At 38.5% G+C, this 19,385-nt stretch overlaps 1 protein-coding gene across 2 annotated transcripts; it reads left to right on the plus strand.

The window, feature by feature from the left end:
- Positions 1–405: 405 nt before the first annotated feature.
- Positions 406–18,346, plus strand: LOC104589230 (U3 containing 90S pre-ribosomal complex subunit). 2 transcript variants are annotated; one of them, XM_010247474.2, is made up of 6 exons: positions 406–834; positions 1,218–1,420; positions 1,578–1,650; positions 11,227–11,276; positions 17,802–17,915; positions 18,048–18,346. In XM_010247474.2, the coding sequence occupies exons 1-6, from the start codon at positions 421–423 to the stop codon at positions 18,175–18,177; spliced, it is 984 nt and encodes a 327-aa protein (XP_010245776.1). In that variant the 5' UTR covers positions 406–420; the 3' UTR covers positions 18,178–18,346. The 2 variants fall into 2 exon arrangements, with proteins under 2 accessions (XP_010245776.1, XP_010245777.1); XM_010247475.3 differs by having other exon boundaries at positions 421–838; positions 1,225–1,420.
- The last annotated feature ends 1,039 nt before the right edge of the window (positions 18,347–19,385 follow it).

Here is a 19,385-nt window from a genome sequence, read left to right on the forward strand (position 1 = left end):
ATTGAGAGATGGGGAGGGGTTGAGTTTGAGACACGATCTCAAATATGGGAGAGAGAGAAGATTAGAGAGAAAGAGAGGCGAGCTGAGGTTAGAGATCAAAGAAAGAGAGAAAACGAGATCTCATATCTGATATCAAAGAAAGAGGTTGCCATTTCCATTACCGGTGAAGGTTGCCTTCTTCTTCTTCTTCCTTTCTCTCTTTCCCTCTTTCCTTTCATTTTTTTCTTTTCTTTTCTTTCTTTTTTGTTTTCTGAGCCATACAGCCACCTAGCTCTAGTTCTCTCTTTTTTAGAGATAGAAGAACTCTAATATTTCAAAGGTCAAAGCGCTTGAACCGTTCGGCTCGGACGGTCGAACCGATGACCCGAAAACCGGTGATGAAAGCGGTCCGTTTCCCGATAGTATTTTAACCCAAAAGAAATGCACCATTTCCCTCCCGCTGTTACAAACGATGCTGAGCTCCGGAAGTATAAGCTGAACGGGAAAGGGAAAAAGAGACATAAATATCCAAAATTCCAAACCCTAATGGGGTGTGAAGAACCAAGTAAAGTCTCGAAGCAAAACTGGTGCAAAGAGAGGGGAGGTGGCAGGAACATGAAGTCTGCTATTAAAAACCAGAAGAACCCTAATCGAATACCTCTAGGCCCAAACAGAGCCTTGATGAAAAAGAAGAAGAAGAATACTGAGAGCAAGACCGAAAACGATGAGAAAAGCAATGTCTTACAACCGACAACTACTACTCTTCTTCCGTCACAGCAATTCGGCTTTTTCTTGGATCGTCTTAAATCTGCCAATAATCGTCTCAAACTTTCTTCTCTCGAGATGGAATCAATGGCAGGTTCCTCTCTCTCTCTCTCTCTCTCTCAGCAACCTTCTGTGGCTAATAGTAATTTGAAGAAATTCTCGGAACTCGACTGCTCTATGCAGCTTATATCTATAAAATAGACCATCAAGTATATGAGGTTGAGCTGATGTGATTTTGTTTTTAGTTGATTCAACTCTGAGCGAATGCCAACATTTCCTAGAAATAACTGGGTTATTGCTTAGGTGCCGGTTCCATTAACTAAGATGCCTAATAGGTTCCTTTGTGATACTAGTATTGTTATGAGAAATTCTTTAGTGGGTTTTGACAGTTTTGATTTCCTGCTATTTTGTATTGCTTTCTTTTATATTGGAGTGCATGCAAGTAATCTATTAATTGCCTTTTTGTTTTGAAGTATGCAGATACATGCATAGTAGAGCTATTGCAAGATCTAGAGCAGAATGCTGGTAATTTGAGCAAACATATGAAGGCTGTTTTTGGGAAGTCATGGAAAAATGTACTCTGTGAAGGGCAGCTTTTAGAGGGAAAGGTTGATCCAGGGAGTCCAGCAGTTCTTGTTATCAGTTCATCTGCCTTGAGATCGTTAGAGCTTCTCAGGTGCCACTACCTTGGCTTACCATATTTCCATATTTCGTTTACTATGTCATACAATAATACTGCGATGTCTTCAAGTTAGAATTAACTCTTTAAGCAATTTATCACTTTTTATTCTACTAATAGTTTATAAAGTTTAATGTTTACTGCACTGCATTAGGGGTCTCCGCCCATTGACAAGAGAGTGTCAGGCCGCAAAGCTATTTGCCAAACATTTGAAGGTCAATGAACAGGTAGTTTCTCTGTTATTAACTTTATTATTTCATGCAGTTTGTATTGATTAAAATGAAACGAAATGACAAGGGCTCCTGTTTTCTCAATCACCAATTGGGGCTGTTTCATTCTTGCTGTTTTATTTTAGTTGAATGAGAAAGTTCATCAGACTATCAAATACCAATTTGATGATAAAGTATAAAACTACTAAAAACATTGTTTTAAAAGATGCCAGGTGAGGTGGAGCCAAATCTCCTTGCCTCAGCAACGTTGTGGTTGAGGTAAGAGACTACTGCCTCAAATTTGATGAGGTGTATGCCTCACCGCCTCACATCTCAAATTGGTGAGACATATTCCTCATCTAGACAGCATAAAAAATTGAAAAATAATTTAAAACATATTAATTATAATGCTCTTTAAAAGTGAAGGAAACTTGATTATTTAGTTGGTTATGAACAAAAACAAAACAATTTAAACTCAAATTTTTCATGATATCTCTCTTAACTCAAAAATAGTTTTTTTGATTATTTTTGTAATTAATGTAATAATTCATTAATCCTAATGTGCAATTCCTTATCTCAATGTACTGTGTGAGAATAACATCTCAATACATATTTCATCTCTTCCACATCTTCATCATCTTTTTCTTTCATCTTTTCTTTTCTTCATTTCCTATAACAAAAATATGGAATGGTGAACGGTGGTGGCGGTATGGTGAGGGGAAGCCTGCCATGGATGGGGGATGGGGGGCGCAAGTCAAAGATGTCACTACAATAAAGGCCTGGCCTACCAGGGGTAGTTGGCGCTTCTATTGGAATGGGGATATTTTCTTAATTGAAATAGAAGGTAATGGAGTCGATCTCCATAGGAAGTTCTTGGAGTCGTGTCTAGTTGGTAAGTTTGAGGGGGAGGCTCCGGACCTAGCAGGTGCCGAAGCTTGGGTGAGGGAAGCCTGTAACTTCTTGGAGGAAGTCAAGGTGAAAATGCTGATCAATGGCTTGTTCATGTTCATTGTCCCTTCAGAGTCAGATCTGAAACATATTCTTAGTAGGTCTCAATGGGGAGGGGGGGAGTAAAGTTCTATTCTTCAACAGGTGGAGCATCTTTGTTGGTTGTTCCATGAATGAGCTTCTGAGACAGGGGTCTGTAGACAAGAAAGTCTAGATTAGAATCTACGGCCTTCCACTAATACTTTGGAGCCCGGAAATCATATCGATTCTGTGGGGGTTGGGCTAGTATAGGGGTCCATTCACCTTTGTTTATTGCACTTGATCATCCTGATTGGCAGATTGCAAGGTTGGGCTAATCTCCCTTGTACGCACAAGATACACAGGACTCGAAGAAACATTCATAGCAACAAAATCCGGGATTAAAAGAGAATTTTGTACAAAGGAAGGATTTGGTGAACCCTTAACCCCAATCATTGGGCTTAAGTCAGAGGTGTTACCCTCACAAGAATCACAACCAACCTCTAGATAGTCATGGGAACAAGGCAATTTGTAGATCTACTAAGAATTTCTGGGTTGACTTCACATGTCCTTCTAATGCCCTGTACTTGGTTTTGTTTTGAACATAGTAGTTCTCCTCTGTTCTCTGTCTTAGATTTTACTTCATTTGAAGTGGAGCCTAATCTACCTTCCTCTTTCCCGGGCTCAAGAGCCTAGGAAGTGTGGTAGAGAGCTTGTTATCAAACAGTAGTCTCAAACCATCTCCCGATTCTTCCCCAAGTTGAGATTGGCACTTTGAACACTACCGAAGCTGGAAACTCCAGAGTTCTCCTCTCCTTCTGTACTTTCCTCCAAGCTTATCCACCCTGAATCTATTATTTTGTCCCTGTTCTTTCGATTGTACCTTGGGTTTAGCTTCTCTAGACTGGTAGAGTAGAAAATGTGTACATATATATATATATATCTATATATATCTTATCTTGATTTTAGAAAAATCAAAACAATGTCTTAATATTTGGTAATATATACATTTTAATAATCAATTATAGCATGGGTGATCAAGCTGATAACTCTGAGTGACGAGAATCGAACCAACGGTGGTGATCTTTTTCCAGCGGTGGAAATCGTAGCAGGGATCATGTTGTCTTGCCGATGAAGGGTATTTTGTCTGAAGTTTTGATGGAGCGTAGAGTCTCTTACAGAAGATCAGGTGGAGGGAAGCGAAGATGGGAAGCCTCCAACCGGTACCGCAAACTGGAGATGGAAGGGAGGGCTAGGTGCAATCTTTCCTACAGTGAAGTGGTGGCTGCGAGGGTTTGGCTTGATCTTGGGGGGTTGGAGGTGAAATGGGTTAATGGTAAAAGGGTGGTTGCTACAGATCCTCAGGGGGTGACTGTGAGAAGAGAGTTTTTGAGGAACTGCTTGGTGGGTAGGTTCCATTGGGGGGAGGGGATTAGGGAGGTAGAGAGGTGGGCAAATAGTTTCTAGAGGGAGGTGGGGGGTGTGAGTGAAGAAAATGGCAGATGGACTTTTCCTCATTATTTGTCCGTCGAGAGCTGGTGCGGAATGGGTTCTAAGGCAAGGTCCTTGGCGGTTGGGGAGGAACCCCCTTTTGCTGGACTGGTGCGGGGCGAGTGCGGGATGTCATTACCTTGACCCTTTCGAAGTTGGAGAGGACCTGAAGTTGTGCTGGATTTAGGGTTTTCGGCCTTCCACTCCTGCTCTGGTGCTCAAGTGTCATAAGGGCTATAGGGGATGCTTGTGGGGGTTTCATAGAGACGGACGATTCCCCGCTGAAGATTGCGATCTGTGAGTGGGTAAGAATGAAGATTCGCAGGGGAACCAAATCCTAAACAAGGTTGAAGTGGTGGCGGGGGAAGTGGACTTCACTGTTCAAATCTGGTAAGAAGTTCTGCCGTCTGTTCGAAGATGGAGAGGTGGAGAAAAGCCGTCTCGCGATGTCTAGAAGGAAGACAAGGAGTGTTCAAACTGCTCCAAAACCTTGGTCCTGGAAGATTGTGGCGAAAGTGCGCTCCCCTATTTTTATGAAGCAGTGCGATATAAGAAGACTGTGATGTGAGGATTGTGTAACTTGCAAAAAGAGGTAAGATCAATACTGTGGAAAACTTGCAAAAGAAGAAACCTTTTTTGTGTAAAGTGAAGGGTGAGGATTGTGTAACCATTTGCTGATATCATGCTCCTTTGCTACCAATATTTGGAACTGGGTTGTTTCATTATTTGGGTGCAGGTGGAATTTGCTCTCTGAAGTAAAGTTGCTGTTCACTCCGATTGCTTTTGGGAGATTGACAAAAAGAGGGAAGCTAATGTGGAAATGTATCAGAGCTGCTACGTTGTGGACTGTATGGGAGGAGAGAAATGCTAGAATATTTTAAGAACAGGAAAGAAATCTTGCTGAAATCAAGGAATGCATATTGACAAGGACTATCTCATGGTTAAAATCTTCACACTTGTTGGCCTTTGATGACTTAAGGAGAAATTGGGCTGCAGTGGCTGCTACAGTCTCTACCAAGATCAAATCACAAGCTGAATGGATTCCCCACCGGATGGTGTGGTAAAATTGAATTTTGATGGAAGCTGCCAAGGTAACCCAGGGCCATCGGGAATTGGTGGGATTCTGAGAGGCAAAGACAACAATATGTTGCCTCTATTTTCAGGACCAGTGGGTGAAGGTGATTCGGTAAGGGCAAAGCTACTAGCAGCGATACAAGGTATATAGATGGCTAGTCAAATTGGAGTGACCAATCTACTAGTAGAAGGGGATTCCAAGGTAGTAGTAGACTGGCTAATTAGCCTAGAAACAACTTGTTGGGGCTACAGGGATCTGTTAAAGAAAGTTAAATGGATGACAAGGAATATGATTATCAGGTTTCCGTGGGTCAGAAGATTAGCAAATGCAATGGCTGATTCTCTGGACAGGCAAGGGGTGTCAAGGGGAGATCTATTTTGGGCTACTTTGTACTTGTGTCTCAGGCTTGGGCAGTTTTGGTGTATATGGTTCGGTCCTAGGGGGGGTAACATCTCGTGCCTCCTTCTAGGTTGATTGTTTTTTTGTTATTTGATTTAATAAAACTACTCTCATTTATCAAAAAAAAGGAGAATAATTAATTAAGGTAATTAATTTGTAACGTATCAATCGATACATTAGAGTATTGACCTGCATTGGCCGATACAGACTCGAAATGGTCCAATACGGGTCAATATCAGCCCGATACAGGCGAAAAGGAACAAAAAAGTGGTTTCGATACGTTCCATGTATTGGGCCTTTAGTGGAACGACGATATGTATTGATTGGTATGGGCTGATACGTTGCGAAATTGTGAACCTTGGTTAGGCCCATTACTCTATTGGTTCTTATTCACATTAATTGCAAGTCCATTAGACCTGAATGGCATGGGACTCACTAAGCTCTCACATCAATTCTTATGGGTTTGACCCATGTAGAGAATCACATAGGCCGAATTCACTAGGTGAACCTAGTGAACCCCTAAGCTAATCGAATTGGGCTTATTATGGACCCAACACTTAAGTGTAAGTGGGCTTTGGTTTCAGCCATCTTATGAAGCCCAAAAATAGTGGATTAACATAAGAAGAAAGCCCATTAAGTTTCAACCCTAAATGGTCTTTTGTTCTTATCCTCTCATCCGAAATATCTATCCACTGCTCACAGTGAAGGACCTCTTCCCTAACCATTAAATGCAGCGTTACACTCTCTACTTAATGGATCTCAAGATAAAAACCTTCTACAAACTTTTTGATTAAATAATTTATTTATAAATATAACTATACTTTGCAAGTTGATTTAAAAAACACATTAAAATCCACTGCCGGTAGTTTAAGGTTTTCATCAGAGAGTGTGTAACCTAGAATATTCTTTTTGTTTGACAAAGTGCTAATCTTATCACAATGATCACTCACCCAAGTGATATTCCAAACTACTCCAACATACCTAGGTATTTGACCCTTGGAGGATCTCACTAGTTGGTATATCAAAAGCAGTCAAGTCCAACAGTTGGTGTAGTGCTAATATATTATCAGATTTGGGGTTATGTGCAACATTCTAGTTTTTCCCATCTGTTTTCAAGGTCTAGGGTATAATTGGAAATTGGCCCTTGTTTAATGTTTCTGATAAACACCCATTGATTATCTTGGATCTAACCTTAGTTGTTGAGATAAGATGCTCCACTAAGTCACTAGTACATTAACGTCAGCCTTTCTAAGATAAACTCCCCAAGTCTATCTAATGGTTGAGGACATACTAAACTAACATAAGTCTCATAAATGTCCAATTCAAGGGGTAATACATAGAAAACACAATGGACACAAACATGAAATAATCAAATAATAATGATTTGATTTCGTTCAAACAAAAGTCAAAATACATCAGTCTAATTGGAGTTCAGGGCATACTTTGTTTAACAAATCCCACATGTATTTCCCATTGCTCGGAACATCTGTAAGCACCACACATGAAGCGGAATACTAATAACGTTTCTCCACACCAGGCTTCTAGCCCCCACTTTGTGGATAGTGTTGGAAGGGTTAGGATCTATCATATGGATGGCTGGACAAAATTTAAAAAATTTCCTAATCCTTTTGGGAATTGTATTCCCTATGTTTTGGAAAACTGCATTTTTCCGGATTGGTCTTGCACTAAACTGGACCAGATTTGAAACCAAACAAAGAGGGAGATTTGTACCTGATACGGATACCACAAATGCAGATCCCAAGGTGGACGTTCACGCCCAAATCAGTCCTAAAACCAGCTTCCACTGAAGATGGCGCAATGTATAGGTGAAGCTGATTTAGCAACATAATTTTTAGCAAAACTGCAACCCAAATACTTGGATCGAACTAGGGAAGGTGAGCCTGAAATTCCGTTGAATTTTTCTTGTAAAAATCAAAAGAAAATTGATCTCTATTAGTCCTTGAAAGCCTAGGTCGTGATAGGGTTTCTTGGAAGACAAAAGAGAACAAGAGAGAGTGGTCTTCTAGTCTGGTTCGCCCTCTTCTTCTTTTATCTCCTTATGGAGCACTCTCCTAATCAAATTAGGAGATTATCTAAATCTAATTTGGATCTGGACTCTATTAAGAGATAAGCTTTATCCTCTTAAGAGGATGGGTTATCTATACCCATTTCCAAACCCAGATTTGACCCAAAACACATGACAACCAACTTAAGTTGTCATGTGACAGCTTACTTAATCTTATTAATTATGGGCATTGGGCTCATTTCCTTTAAAGGCTCATGACCCAAGATGTTGCATGGCCAACTTAGGCCTGATTTCTATGGCGTGGGACCCCACAATGACCTTACATAAGTCCACATGGGTTAAGCCCAACCTCTATGAAAAGGCTTAGCCGAATTTATTGCTAAATGCAGTGAACCCCTGACCCTGAGCACATCACTATGGGCTCAATATGGGCCCAACATTTACACCTAAATGATCATTGAACTCAGTCATCCTATGAAGACCCAAGGATAATAGACTTAAGTAAGATAATGCCAATCAAGTAATCAACCCTATAATATGGTCACAACACTGCCTGACAAGTAAGGACCTCTCTCCTAGCTGCAAGGTGCAGTGTCACACTCTCCACTTAGATGGATCCTAGGAATTAAAACCTTTTGCAAACATTTTTCACAAAACATTAATATTATATCATATAAATATATTTTGCAAAACTAAATCTCAAACACAGTTGAAATACATTGTCGGCAGTTCGGGTTTCTATTAGAGAGAGTGTAAGCCCTATCATTCACTTTGTCCGATAAAGGGGCCGATCCTATCACCATGATCACCCACTCAAGTGAATTCTCAGACTTCCCCAACATACTCGGGTTTTGACTCTTGATGGATCTCACTGATTGGCATATCAAACATAGCCCAATACAACACCTAGTGCAGTACCATAATCAAGTCTAGGGGTTATGTATAACTTTCCAGTTTTGCCCATCAATGTTCAAGGTCCAAGCCATAATTGAAAAATGGTCCGGGTTCAGTGTTTCATCCAAACACACACTACATGTGTTTTGGGTCTAACCCTACCAGGTGAAACAAGCTGCCCCAACTTCTTTGGTAGCACATCAGTGTCAGCCTTGGCAGGATAAACTCTCCAAGTCTATCCAACGGCTGAGAACATTCTAAACTAATACAAATATCAGAAGTGTTCAGTTTAAACAGAAACATACCAATATCAACATGAAACAATAATGTACTTTTATTCATTTACAATATATGTATTTGTACATCAATCTGATTGGAGTTGAGGGCATACATTGTCTAACAGATAGCTCCAACAGAAGGATCCCATCTCCCCAATCTTAACTATGGAGAACTATCCTTGAAGAAGCCACACTCCAACACTTCCTTTGCCTCCTTAAAATTCAGTAGAAAAGGGAAAAACCCTGCATTTAATCTGACTCCAACTCTTCTCGGATGCCATTCTTTAGTACTCCAGAACTTCCTCTTTATCTGGCTCAGATTTCACAAATGACTTACTAAACAGGCTTCTAAACGCCTTACTCGGTCAAGAGTCTCCATCTGGACTCTTTTTCTTTTGAGAAAGATCTCCATCTGGATTCACAGATAGTTCTTTCATCTCTATATATTTGGGTTCACGAATACTTCTTTCAAGTACCAAGTTCCAATCCTCCTGAAGTCCTAGTAAGTGTTTTAAATTCCAAAGTTAAGTAGTTTAATTTCTTATTTCAACCTCTTCTGTGCTATTTTGAATTTTCTGCTTCTTTGATTACCCTGTCCAGCCCCTGCTAACCCTTCATTACAGCCCTACTGAACCCTTTTATAAGCCCCTATTTATTTTGTCATTCTCTTTTAATATCCTTGGCATTTCAACCCTCATAAATATTCCCTTTCACCAGCTTCTGCTAACTAGAGGTGTCAATTGGGCAGATTTGGTTCTACCCGATCCAGTCCAATGTGAGTCCACTTACAAATGGGCTGGACCCAATCCAGTCCAAATCCAATACAAACCAAATCCAATCCAATCCATTAAAATGTAAATGGATTGGATTGGATCCAATCCAAACTGAATGAAATATCAAAATTATATAAAAGCACTTTTAGCATTGAAAAAACACTTTTGTAAAAGTACTTTGATAAAAAATTCTTTCATAAAAGTGCTTTTACAAAAGCACTTTATAGAAAGTACTTCGGAAAAGTGCTTTTGTATCAAAGTACTTTTGTAGAAGCACTTTTATAAAAGCACTTTTCGAAAAGTACTAGACTTATAAAAGTACTTTTGTAAAAGTACTTTATAAAAGTGCTTTCGTAAAAGTACTTTTATTAAAGTACTTTCATAGAAGTGTTTTTATAAAAGTGTTTTCATAAAAGTACTTTTGTAAAAGTGCTTTCATAAAAGTTCTTTCATAAAAGTGATTTTCTAAAAGTGCTCCATAAAATTGCTTTCGTAAAAGTGCTTTTATAAAAGTACTATAAAAATGCTTTCGTAAAAGTGCTTCCGTATTTTTTTTGTAAAAGTGATTTCATAAAAGTGCTTTCGTGTAAAAGTACTTTTGTAAGTGCTTTCATAAAAGTATTTTTGCAAAAGTGCTTTATAAAACTACTTCTGTAAAAGTGCTTTTATAAAACTACTTCTGTAAAAGTGCTTTCATAAAAGTACTTTTTAAAAAATGCTTTCGTAAAAGCATTTTTATAAAAGTGCTTTCGTAAAAATACTTTTCATAAAATTAATTTTATAAAAATATTTTTTGTAAAAGTACTTTCATAAATAAAAATGATTTTATGCTGTTTTCAGTTTTGATTGATTTCAAATTGGACAAGGGTTTGGCCTCATCGGATTATTGAAAATTTGGTTTAGGTCTAAGTCAAACCAATAAGAATATGGACCAATTTATTTTGGTTTGGCCCAATCCAATAATTATAATGGATTAAGAATTGGATCAGATTGGATCCAAATCAAAACTGGTCGATTAACACCCCTACTGCTAACCCCTTTAAGATGGCTTAAGAATTGGATCTATAGCAATATCTTGCTATTATATATATCTTAGTTTTTCATCCTCTTAAACTTCATTAATAAATCCTATTTCTCCTGATAGTTTCACACGTTAAGTCACTAAAACCTATCCCTGTACTTGTTATGCAAAATCCATGCACCCATGTACCCTCAGAATCTTTTTCGATAACTTCTATTTGGTGTGCAATAACAATCCTATAGTTGTTTTCTATCCTCTCTGTCATCACTCATCATCTGGTAATTCATGACCACAATCATGTCTTGTTCAACAAATTCATAATGTTAATGTACATTTACTGCACGGCAGCATCCCATTAGGTTTAACTGTTAACCAATTATTGTCAGAAGCCTTATTTAATCTGACACGCTGCATATTTGAAGGTTATGGTTTGTTTGACATGATTTTCCTACGACTCTTTAATGTTTATCTAGAGAAATTTCTATTGCGTTCCCATTATGTGGGTTACATTAATTCCTGTTTGAAGTTCGAAATGGCATACATGCGACATTTTATATTTCATACTTTCTAGTTGATCTGTTTCATTATAAGGTTGGGAGAACACTGTTTCAGTAACACCTTTTCTCTAATTAGTGGGGAAATATTAATTCTTGTATTTTGGGATGATGTAGGTATCACTGCTGAAAGCCCGTGTGAACATTGCTAGTGGTACGCCAAACAGGTGAGAGATAATATTTATTTATTTATTTTACAATTTCTGCCTTGTGTAAGCCAAGGAACTGTACAAAGAGAAACTATACAAAACTAAGGTTCTCCGATCTTTCCGCTGAACTAATAGCTGACTACAGTTAGAAAGCAAAAAAATCAATATCTAAAAACCATGTATTGAAAGTCATGAGTAAAAAGTGCCTTCAGTTCTATTAAGAACTCCTTCCAAAGAATTGGCAGAAACACTCATTTCTTCGAGTCCAAATGCACCAGAAGACCACCAGAGGAGTAACTCCTCAAACTACTCTATCCATCTCACTTAGGCCATCCAGATGCCAGACCAATAACACTTGCATCATTGATTCTGGAAAGCACCCCTTCCATTCATCTAAGTGATGTATCTAGCATGTAGAGGGCTGCAGGGTATTCTTGAAGGAGAAGAAACGGGGAAGAACTAAGAAAGAAATAAGATGGAAAAAAAATATTCCTTCCTCCTTTGCTTTTAATATCTGTATTTTGTCTTTCAAAATCTAGTACGTAACAAAGTTTGAGGCCTTTGTTCCAAATGGGTGGACCATCAACTAAATGTTTAGCAAGGACAGGAGGGGTTATGTGATGACAAGGATGAGGATATGGACAAAGGAAATAGCAAGTGCAGATGGAGTCTTTAGTATCTCAGCCCACTACTGGTTTGAGGTTCCCTATGGGAAGATTGAACAAGTTAGACATCCCAAACACATGTTGAGTGGTACCAGTAAAAGTGAATTAAGGTAAGGTCAAATTTGTCTAGTAGATTATATTATTTATTCATTGACCGTTTTCTTGTTTGCGGTGGAGGTATCACTTGGATTCGGCCAACCCAAACCTAACCCGAAAACAATGGTTTTGAATTAAAGATTAGGTTAGGATTAAAGTTGGAAAATGCAAACTTGATAGAAGGTTGGTGGGGTTAGGCTGTTAGAATTGATGCCTTGGGCAACCAGATCCAACCTAAACCTGGTGTTTTACTTGTCTCTGTATATTCTCATGTTTCATAACAGATACAGGATTCCCCTTCTCAATCACATGAACTACATCCACCAGGGTTTGGGTACCTTTCAAAAGAAGGGTTGGAGGGGGGGGGGTGAAAGGGATGTGGGATGGGCTACCCACCTACCCCCAATCACAACCACGAATTACATCAAGTATCAATCACCATAGCTCTCCCAACCAACTGATCTATTGCAGGAATCTCAGTGAGTGTGGCTGTCTATATAAAGAAAATTACCTTTGATGGGGCATTGCTTTCCCATATCCATTTTCAAGTGGTGTCCTCTCTCCCAGATCCTTTTTCTCATTGAAAGATCTTACAGATTTGCCCACCCACAACATCTCCATTTCCAAGCGATGTCCTCTGATTAATGCCCGTTGCCCCCTTCCCCCCAACATCTCCATGAAATCATCCACCTCCAAATATTGATTGCAATTTACATTTGAACTGTTGCATCTTTTTTTTTACCTGGGCTATAGAAAATGGCCCAGGAAACGATTCATCTAAGGGCTGCTGACTGCACCAGATATCCCTCCAAAATTGACTCTATCACCTGTTCCCAGTTTCATCTTTATGGATGACATAAATGCCTTCCTGCATTTCATAATACCCCTCCACGTCCCTGAACCATACATGCTATGGATAGGGGCAGTTTCCCAATCATGATTTCATCATCATCAAAGCCTTGTCCTGACTATATGGGGTCAGCTACATGGATCCTGTTTTTCCATTCCATTATGTTCAGTGATATCCATTCATCATTAAATTATAGGCATTTAAAATAATTTCTTATTACTTCCACCTGATTTTTTTTTTTTGATAATTGAATGGTAATTTTATTAACAAGATAAGAAAGCTGTTACAAGCATCCCAAGGAGAGGCACTAGGTGCAATCTCTCCTTGAAAAAACCTACAGGTTAAGCAAACGAGAAAAGATTACAATGCAACCCAGTACACATTTTCCCTATTAACCCCTATTACAATGCGCCTCACATAGGTCCCAGGTGCAGCACTTTCAAACAATGTGCGCCTGGAGCTTCACCCCAGGCGTGCACCTTTTTATTTTTTGCACTTTTTGTTCTTTTTTCAACCTAATGACTACTTGTTGGGGATTGCCTTGAGGGGCTTGGTACAAAGGCGGATCATAGAATAAGGAATGCAAGATGTTTTACATCACATTAACTATTTGAAGTATGCAATTGAGCTGAAAAAGAGATTGTGGGTTTTACATGCTTGAAAATATTTTATATGTTTGATTTTATTTTAAATTTTCATTTGAATATGCTTTACATATTATGTTTATGTATTGTAATTTTACATAATTGTTTTTTGAAAACATTTATTTTAAAACTTAAATGTATATTTTTTATTAATATTATGTTTAATATATATATTTTTTATTTTTTTGCATTTCTTGGCATTTTTTATGAATTTTTTGTATTTTTGCTCCTTGCTTCAAAAAGGCGCATGCCTCACCTTGCGCCTTGCGCCTCGAGCGGCAATTGCTCCTTGTGCCTTTTCTGCGTGCCCCTTGTGCTTTATCTGTGCCTTGTACTTTTAAAACACCGGCTTCAACCCATCTAAATGTGAGATTGTCTTCCTAAGCATGTACGGAAGGAAAAGAAAGGTGGAAGGGCTGACTTGTTTCTATACAAGAAAGGGAAATAAACACACAAAGGGTGACAAAAATAGGAGACAACAGAGAAATTGAAGTCGAAGACTGGGGGTTGGGGAGGAGGGTTGCCTTGACTACTGGAGGACGAGAGGACTTGGAGGCAAGGTTGAGGTTAACTCCTTTCTCACCACATGATAAGCCTCCACTTCTAGGGTCACTTGGTTTCTTCCTTGTGAGGGATGTTCCATGAAAAGATTAGCAACCCTGCACAAACCTGCTTTTGAGTCCATTGCTTCTGACTTTGAACGAAAGGAACTTGAACAAGCATCTCTAGAGGTATCACTTTCATCTGAGAGATTGAACGAGGAGGTGGGAAGATGTATCTTCGCTTTCTCATCAGAGTGGATCTCCAACATTGCTACTAAAACTCCCAAGGGTACATGGGGGTTGGTGGGGATTCATCTCCTTCCTAATACAACTCAGCAATGACCTGCAATCATTTAAATTTTTATGTTCGAAGGAATGAAAGGAATGGGCCCGAGAGGCCTTACACTTCTTGTCCCTACTAAAATTAACTGGGCTTGCCTTATCTCTTGGCCTCAACAAAATGGGCTAAGAAACCTGGGCTTGCCCCCAGGCCCAACCAACTGCTCAAATTGATTTGCTCGAACTGAGCCCACATCTTTCAAATTCAAATTCAAGTCAATTGGACCACCATAAAGGGCAGTAGGAAAATAGCTTTAGGATCTGACACTCTAGTCCTCACCTTGTTTGCCCTGCAACCTCCAACTTAGATTGTCCACGTGTAGGCTTAGGGTGAGGAGGGACTTAAAGGCCCTGACTCACTGAGTTAGACTTGGTCATCTTCTTCGGTGAGATAATGATGTTGAACCAGATATTTTGTTCATGCATCTTTTGTCTACACAATAGACATGCAGGTATTAACAAATGTTCTAAAAATCATAATTGTATCATAAATCGTAAATAAATGTGAATCAGATTGAATTGTGAATTATATAATTAATTGTAAGATTATTTTTTATTTTTTAAAAGCTTATCAAAAAATTAAATATGGATATACTAACAGGCAAAATATAAATAGAAAAGTGATCCTACTTTTTTTTTTTTTTTTAAATCCATATCTACCATATATGTACCCCAAACAAAAGAAGTTACCACTTATACAATAGAAGCCTAAGATAACATAAATAAATGGCTCCATATCCTACATATGATGGGGAATAAATTCAATATATGGTTTTAAATAACATAAATAAATCAATTTCTAGTAAGGTCCTTAAAACAAGTCACCCGTGACAAAACTAAATATAAAAAAAAACCAAAATGACAAAGTAATGAACTAATTCTTAATTGAATTGATTTGAATCGGAGCAAATGACAGAAACCATATAAATATTTATGAATCAAATTGTAGGATTCAAATAAAAATCATAAGATCTTTGCAGAAAAGGTTTCAGACATAAGATTCAAAACGAAACCCTTGGGATTCATGATTCAAATCGTGAATCGTGTAAATTGGAAGATTTTGATAATATTAACACCAACAAACTTGTTGACAAGTCTACTTGCTTATGGGAGAAAAGGGTACAATTCCTTTCTTTCTTCATATTTGGACTTAACCTCTCAAAGATCAAGCCATTTAGAAAAGGCTCTTCTTGTAGAAGCATTCTATATTTTCATAGCCAATCAAGTGAAAGGCTTGGAGTGAAGAAAAGCTATATCAACAACTCAATAAGTATGAGTGCTATATGCCTTTAGCCTTGGTCTTTAGTGAATCTTGCCATAAATTGAAGGTTGCTCCCATCATTGAACTGAATCAACGAGAGTTGCATGAAGGGATGGGAGATCCATTATATGGATAGCCGAACCCTGCAGGAAGGTTGGGCGAAATTTCAAAAATTTCTTGACTCCCACCAGCGAATCCTATTCCCAATTTAGAAAATTACATTTTCAAGGTTCGTTCTTGTAACCAAACCAGATCAAATTTGAAACCAAAATAAGGGAGGGATATACCTGATACGGAATCCACGTAAGAATGCTCATCCCAACGTAGGTGTTCACGCCCAAAGAGGGTACCAACTCCTCCCTCCATTGAAAATGACACAACTTAGGGTGTTCACCAAGAACTAGTGATTCTTCAGCAAGAATCGAATAGGACAGTGAGCACGGCTTCTACATTGTTTCTTTTGGCAAGAAACAATATCAAGATCCAATCTTGATCCAATCCAAGGACTGGAAATCGAACAGGGTGGGGCGGCAAGAGCAGGAAGAAAAAGAGCAGAAGGCAAGAGTAGTCTAACTGTGTTGTCTTTTCTCTGTATTCAGCGAATGTATCTTTGGAGGTTGGCCCTGCTCTCTTATTTATAGCCTTAAAGAGAAGAATTCCTAATCCCATTAGGAGTTTTCTAATCCAAATATTTTATTTGAATCTGGACTCTTTAAATGATAAGGATAATCCCTTATCTTATCTGCATCTAAAGATTAGCCTTCCTAATCAAATTAGGAGTTCCTTTGATCCAAATCTTTATTTGGATCTGGGCTCTTTAAGTGGATAAGGATAATCCCTTATCTTATCTGTTGATCCAAATCCCAGATCCGCCCCTATTTAATTAATCTAATTAACCCAGTTCAAAATGGGCTTTTAGGCCCATTAAGCTTTCAGGCTCACTTTCTCTTTAATGCTGGCTAGCTTGGCTCTCTTTGTATGGCGTGGGACCCTATCATTGATCTACACATCAGCCACATGGGTTCAGCCTAGCCTCTGTTACAAGGCCTGGCCGAATTCACTACTGAATACAGTGAACCCTTGAGTCCATCACTATGGTCTCTTAATGGGCCCAACATTTACATTAAATGGTCCTTGGGTCTAGCCATCTTTGAAGGCCCAAGGAATGTGGGCAGATGCAAGATTAGCCCATCAGGTATAATCCTCAATGGTCTTACACTTAACCTCTTAGCCCATAATGGTCAAACACTGCTCGACAAGAGAGGACCTCTCCCTCGGCTGCAAGGTACAGTGCTGCACTCTCTACTCACATGAATCTCGGGAATTAAAACCTTTTGCAAACATTTTGAAACCATAATATATATGTATATCTCTATATAATATATTTTGCAAAACAAATTTCAACGGTTGAAATCAACTGCCGTCAGTTTAGGTTTCCATTAGAGAGAGTGCATCCCCGATCATTCACTTTGTTCGACAAAGGGGCTGATCCCGTCACTATGATCACCCACTCAGATGAATTCTCGGACTGCCCCAACATACCCAGGTTTTAACCCCCTCTAAGGATTTCACTGATTGTGCATATCAAAGACAGCCCAATCCGACACCTAGTGCAGTATCATAATCGAGTCTAGGGGTCAGGTGTAATATTCCAGTTTTGCCCATCTATCTCCAAGGTCCAGAGCAATACTGGAATTTTGGTCCGGTTCAGGGTTTCAAGAAAACCCACACTGCATGTACCTCAGGTTTCATTCTGGCAACTGAGACAAGCCACCCCAACCAACTTGGCAGTACACCAGTGTCAGCCTTGGCAGGATAAATCTCCCCAGATCTATCCAACGGCTGTAAAGATTCTAAACTAACACAAGTCTTATATGTGTTTAGTTTAAGGGTATTACACAGAAACACACATAACATGAATCAAATATGTACTTTATTCATTTACGATAAATGTCATAATGTACATCATGTTGATTGGATCTAAGGGCATACACTGTCTAACATTGCATCCCTTTGTACTTCAATCATTATGGATTCAATTTTATAAGTTGCCTCCATTTTTTGTGTTAATTCAAAACATGTAATGTGGGCCTTGTTTTAGTTGGTTTATTAATTTCTTTTGTTACTTTTCTTGTTCTAATTCCAGGATTAAGAAATTAATTGAAATTGATGCATTAAGGCTTTCACGCTTAGCAGTGCTTGTGCTTGACATGCACATAGATGCCAAGGGCTATTCCCTGTTTACTCAACCACAAGTCAGGTATAGAATTTTAGCTATTCTCTTCTGCTTCCCCCCTTTGTGGCTCCTGATCTCTTTGTTTCCTTATGAGTGGATGTAATTTGTGCACTGTTAAAATCCTATCATCTATTGACTTATTGTCTATTTGTGTAGTGGTGAATTCTGGGACTTGTATACAAGTCACTTGCACCAGCAAGTCATCCAGGGTGATCTACGTATTTGTCTGTATGGCCATATAAGTCAAATGCAGAATGAGGTAAAAAGTGCAGCACTGGATGAATGATTATAGGCCTTTAAATGTACCAATTTTGAGCTTGAGACACTGTGCTGTTGCATATGCTGAGCATTGTTATTCTGTTATTTATTTAGTCAACTGAGGCAAGCTTTTACCTAGATGCTTTTGTGACTTTGAATTTGATATATTTTACATCCAAGTTATGTCTTTAACTGAATTTAGGGGTAACCGGTGTTTTAAAAGTGCAAGGCGCAAAAAAAGCACAAGGGGCAATTTGTGCCTGAAGCACAAGGTGCAAAAATTCAAAAAACTCCAAAAAAATTAAAAAAAATGCCAAAAAGATTAAAAAAAGTGGAAAAAACATTAAACATAAACATAATATCAATAAAATATAAACCTAAATTTTAAAATAAACTTAAGTGGCAATGTTATGTTGGGTACCAGTCCTGATTCTACCTAAAACATTTTGGGTTTATCATTATAACTTGGTGAGGCTTGAGAGATGTGTTGTCACATAACATATGACTATTACTTAAGCTAGAATGATACTTCATCCCCTTAGCAAGAAATTGATGTTTCTACAAATAACCTCCTGCACGTGCATTTTTAAGGTGTTGTTTTAAGTATAAGCAACCTTAGATAACAGTCAATTTTTATTGAACAACCCAAAATGCTTCAAGTAGAAACAAAAATGGTACAAAATATAACCAAAATTGGCCAAAATTTAGGGTTAATTTGGTTTATAGGAACGAGGGTTTGGAATTGGAAACAGAATGGCTAACCATTTATGTGAGTTATGGGAAGCTCATAGCCGGCTCAAAGGAGCTGCCACCCATTTTTTTAGAGGAAATGGGCTCTCATTTCAACTTTGAAATTTGATCTTACTTTCTTGATAGTGACTCCATTTCTCTTTGGGAATGACATTCAACTAAGAGACCTTGGATTATGATGGATTGCGAGAGGGAATGTGTTAGGCACCTCTCTTCCCAAGTTGTAATATCCTAATATGGAAGTTATTTAGGCTTAATTTTCAAGAAACAATTTAAGAAGAGGTAAAACATCCAAAACCGTAGGAGAAGATTCTCAAGTTCCTTTAGACTTGGTTTGAGGTGATGTTATCGAGAGTTGGGTATTAGTATCCCCAAATCCCTTGTCTTTCTACCTTTTGCTTCAAGTTTAAGTGAAATCAGAAATGAGCTAAAATAGACTAAAGAGATATAAGAACAAGTTGAGAAACTTACTTCTTAGTTATAGCC

The sequence above is a fragment of the Nelumbo nucifera genome, chromosome 3, assembly GCF_055504915.1.
Source record: "Nelumbo nucifera cultivar China Antique chromosome 3, China Antique-T2T, whole genome shotgun sequence".
Lineage (NCBI taxonomy): Eukaryota > Viridiplantae > Streptophyta > Magnoliopsida > Proteales > Nelumbonaceae > Nelumbo > Nelumbo nucifera.

Coding starts and splice junctions, on each gene's coding strand:
- LOC104589230 (XM_010247474.2), top strand. CDS start 421: ATGCACCATTTCCCTCCCGCTGTTACAAACGATGCTGAGCTCCGGAAG. Junction 1,421..1,577: donor AGATCGTTAGAGCTTCTCAG/GTGCCACTACCT, acceptor GCACTGCATTAG/GGGTCTCCGCCCATTGACAA. Junction 17,916..18,047: donor TTTACTCAACCACAAGTCAG/GTATAGAATTTT, acceptor CTATTTGTGTAG/TGGTGAATTCTGGGACTTGT.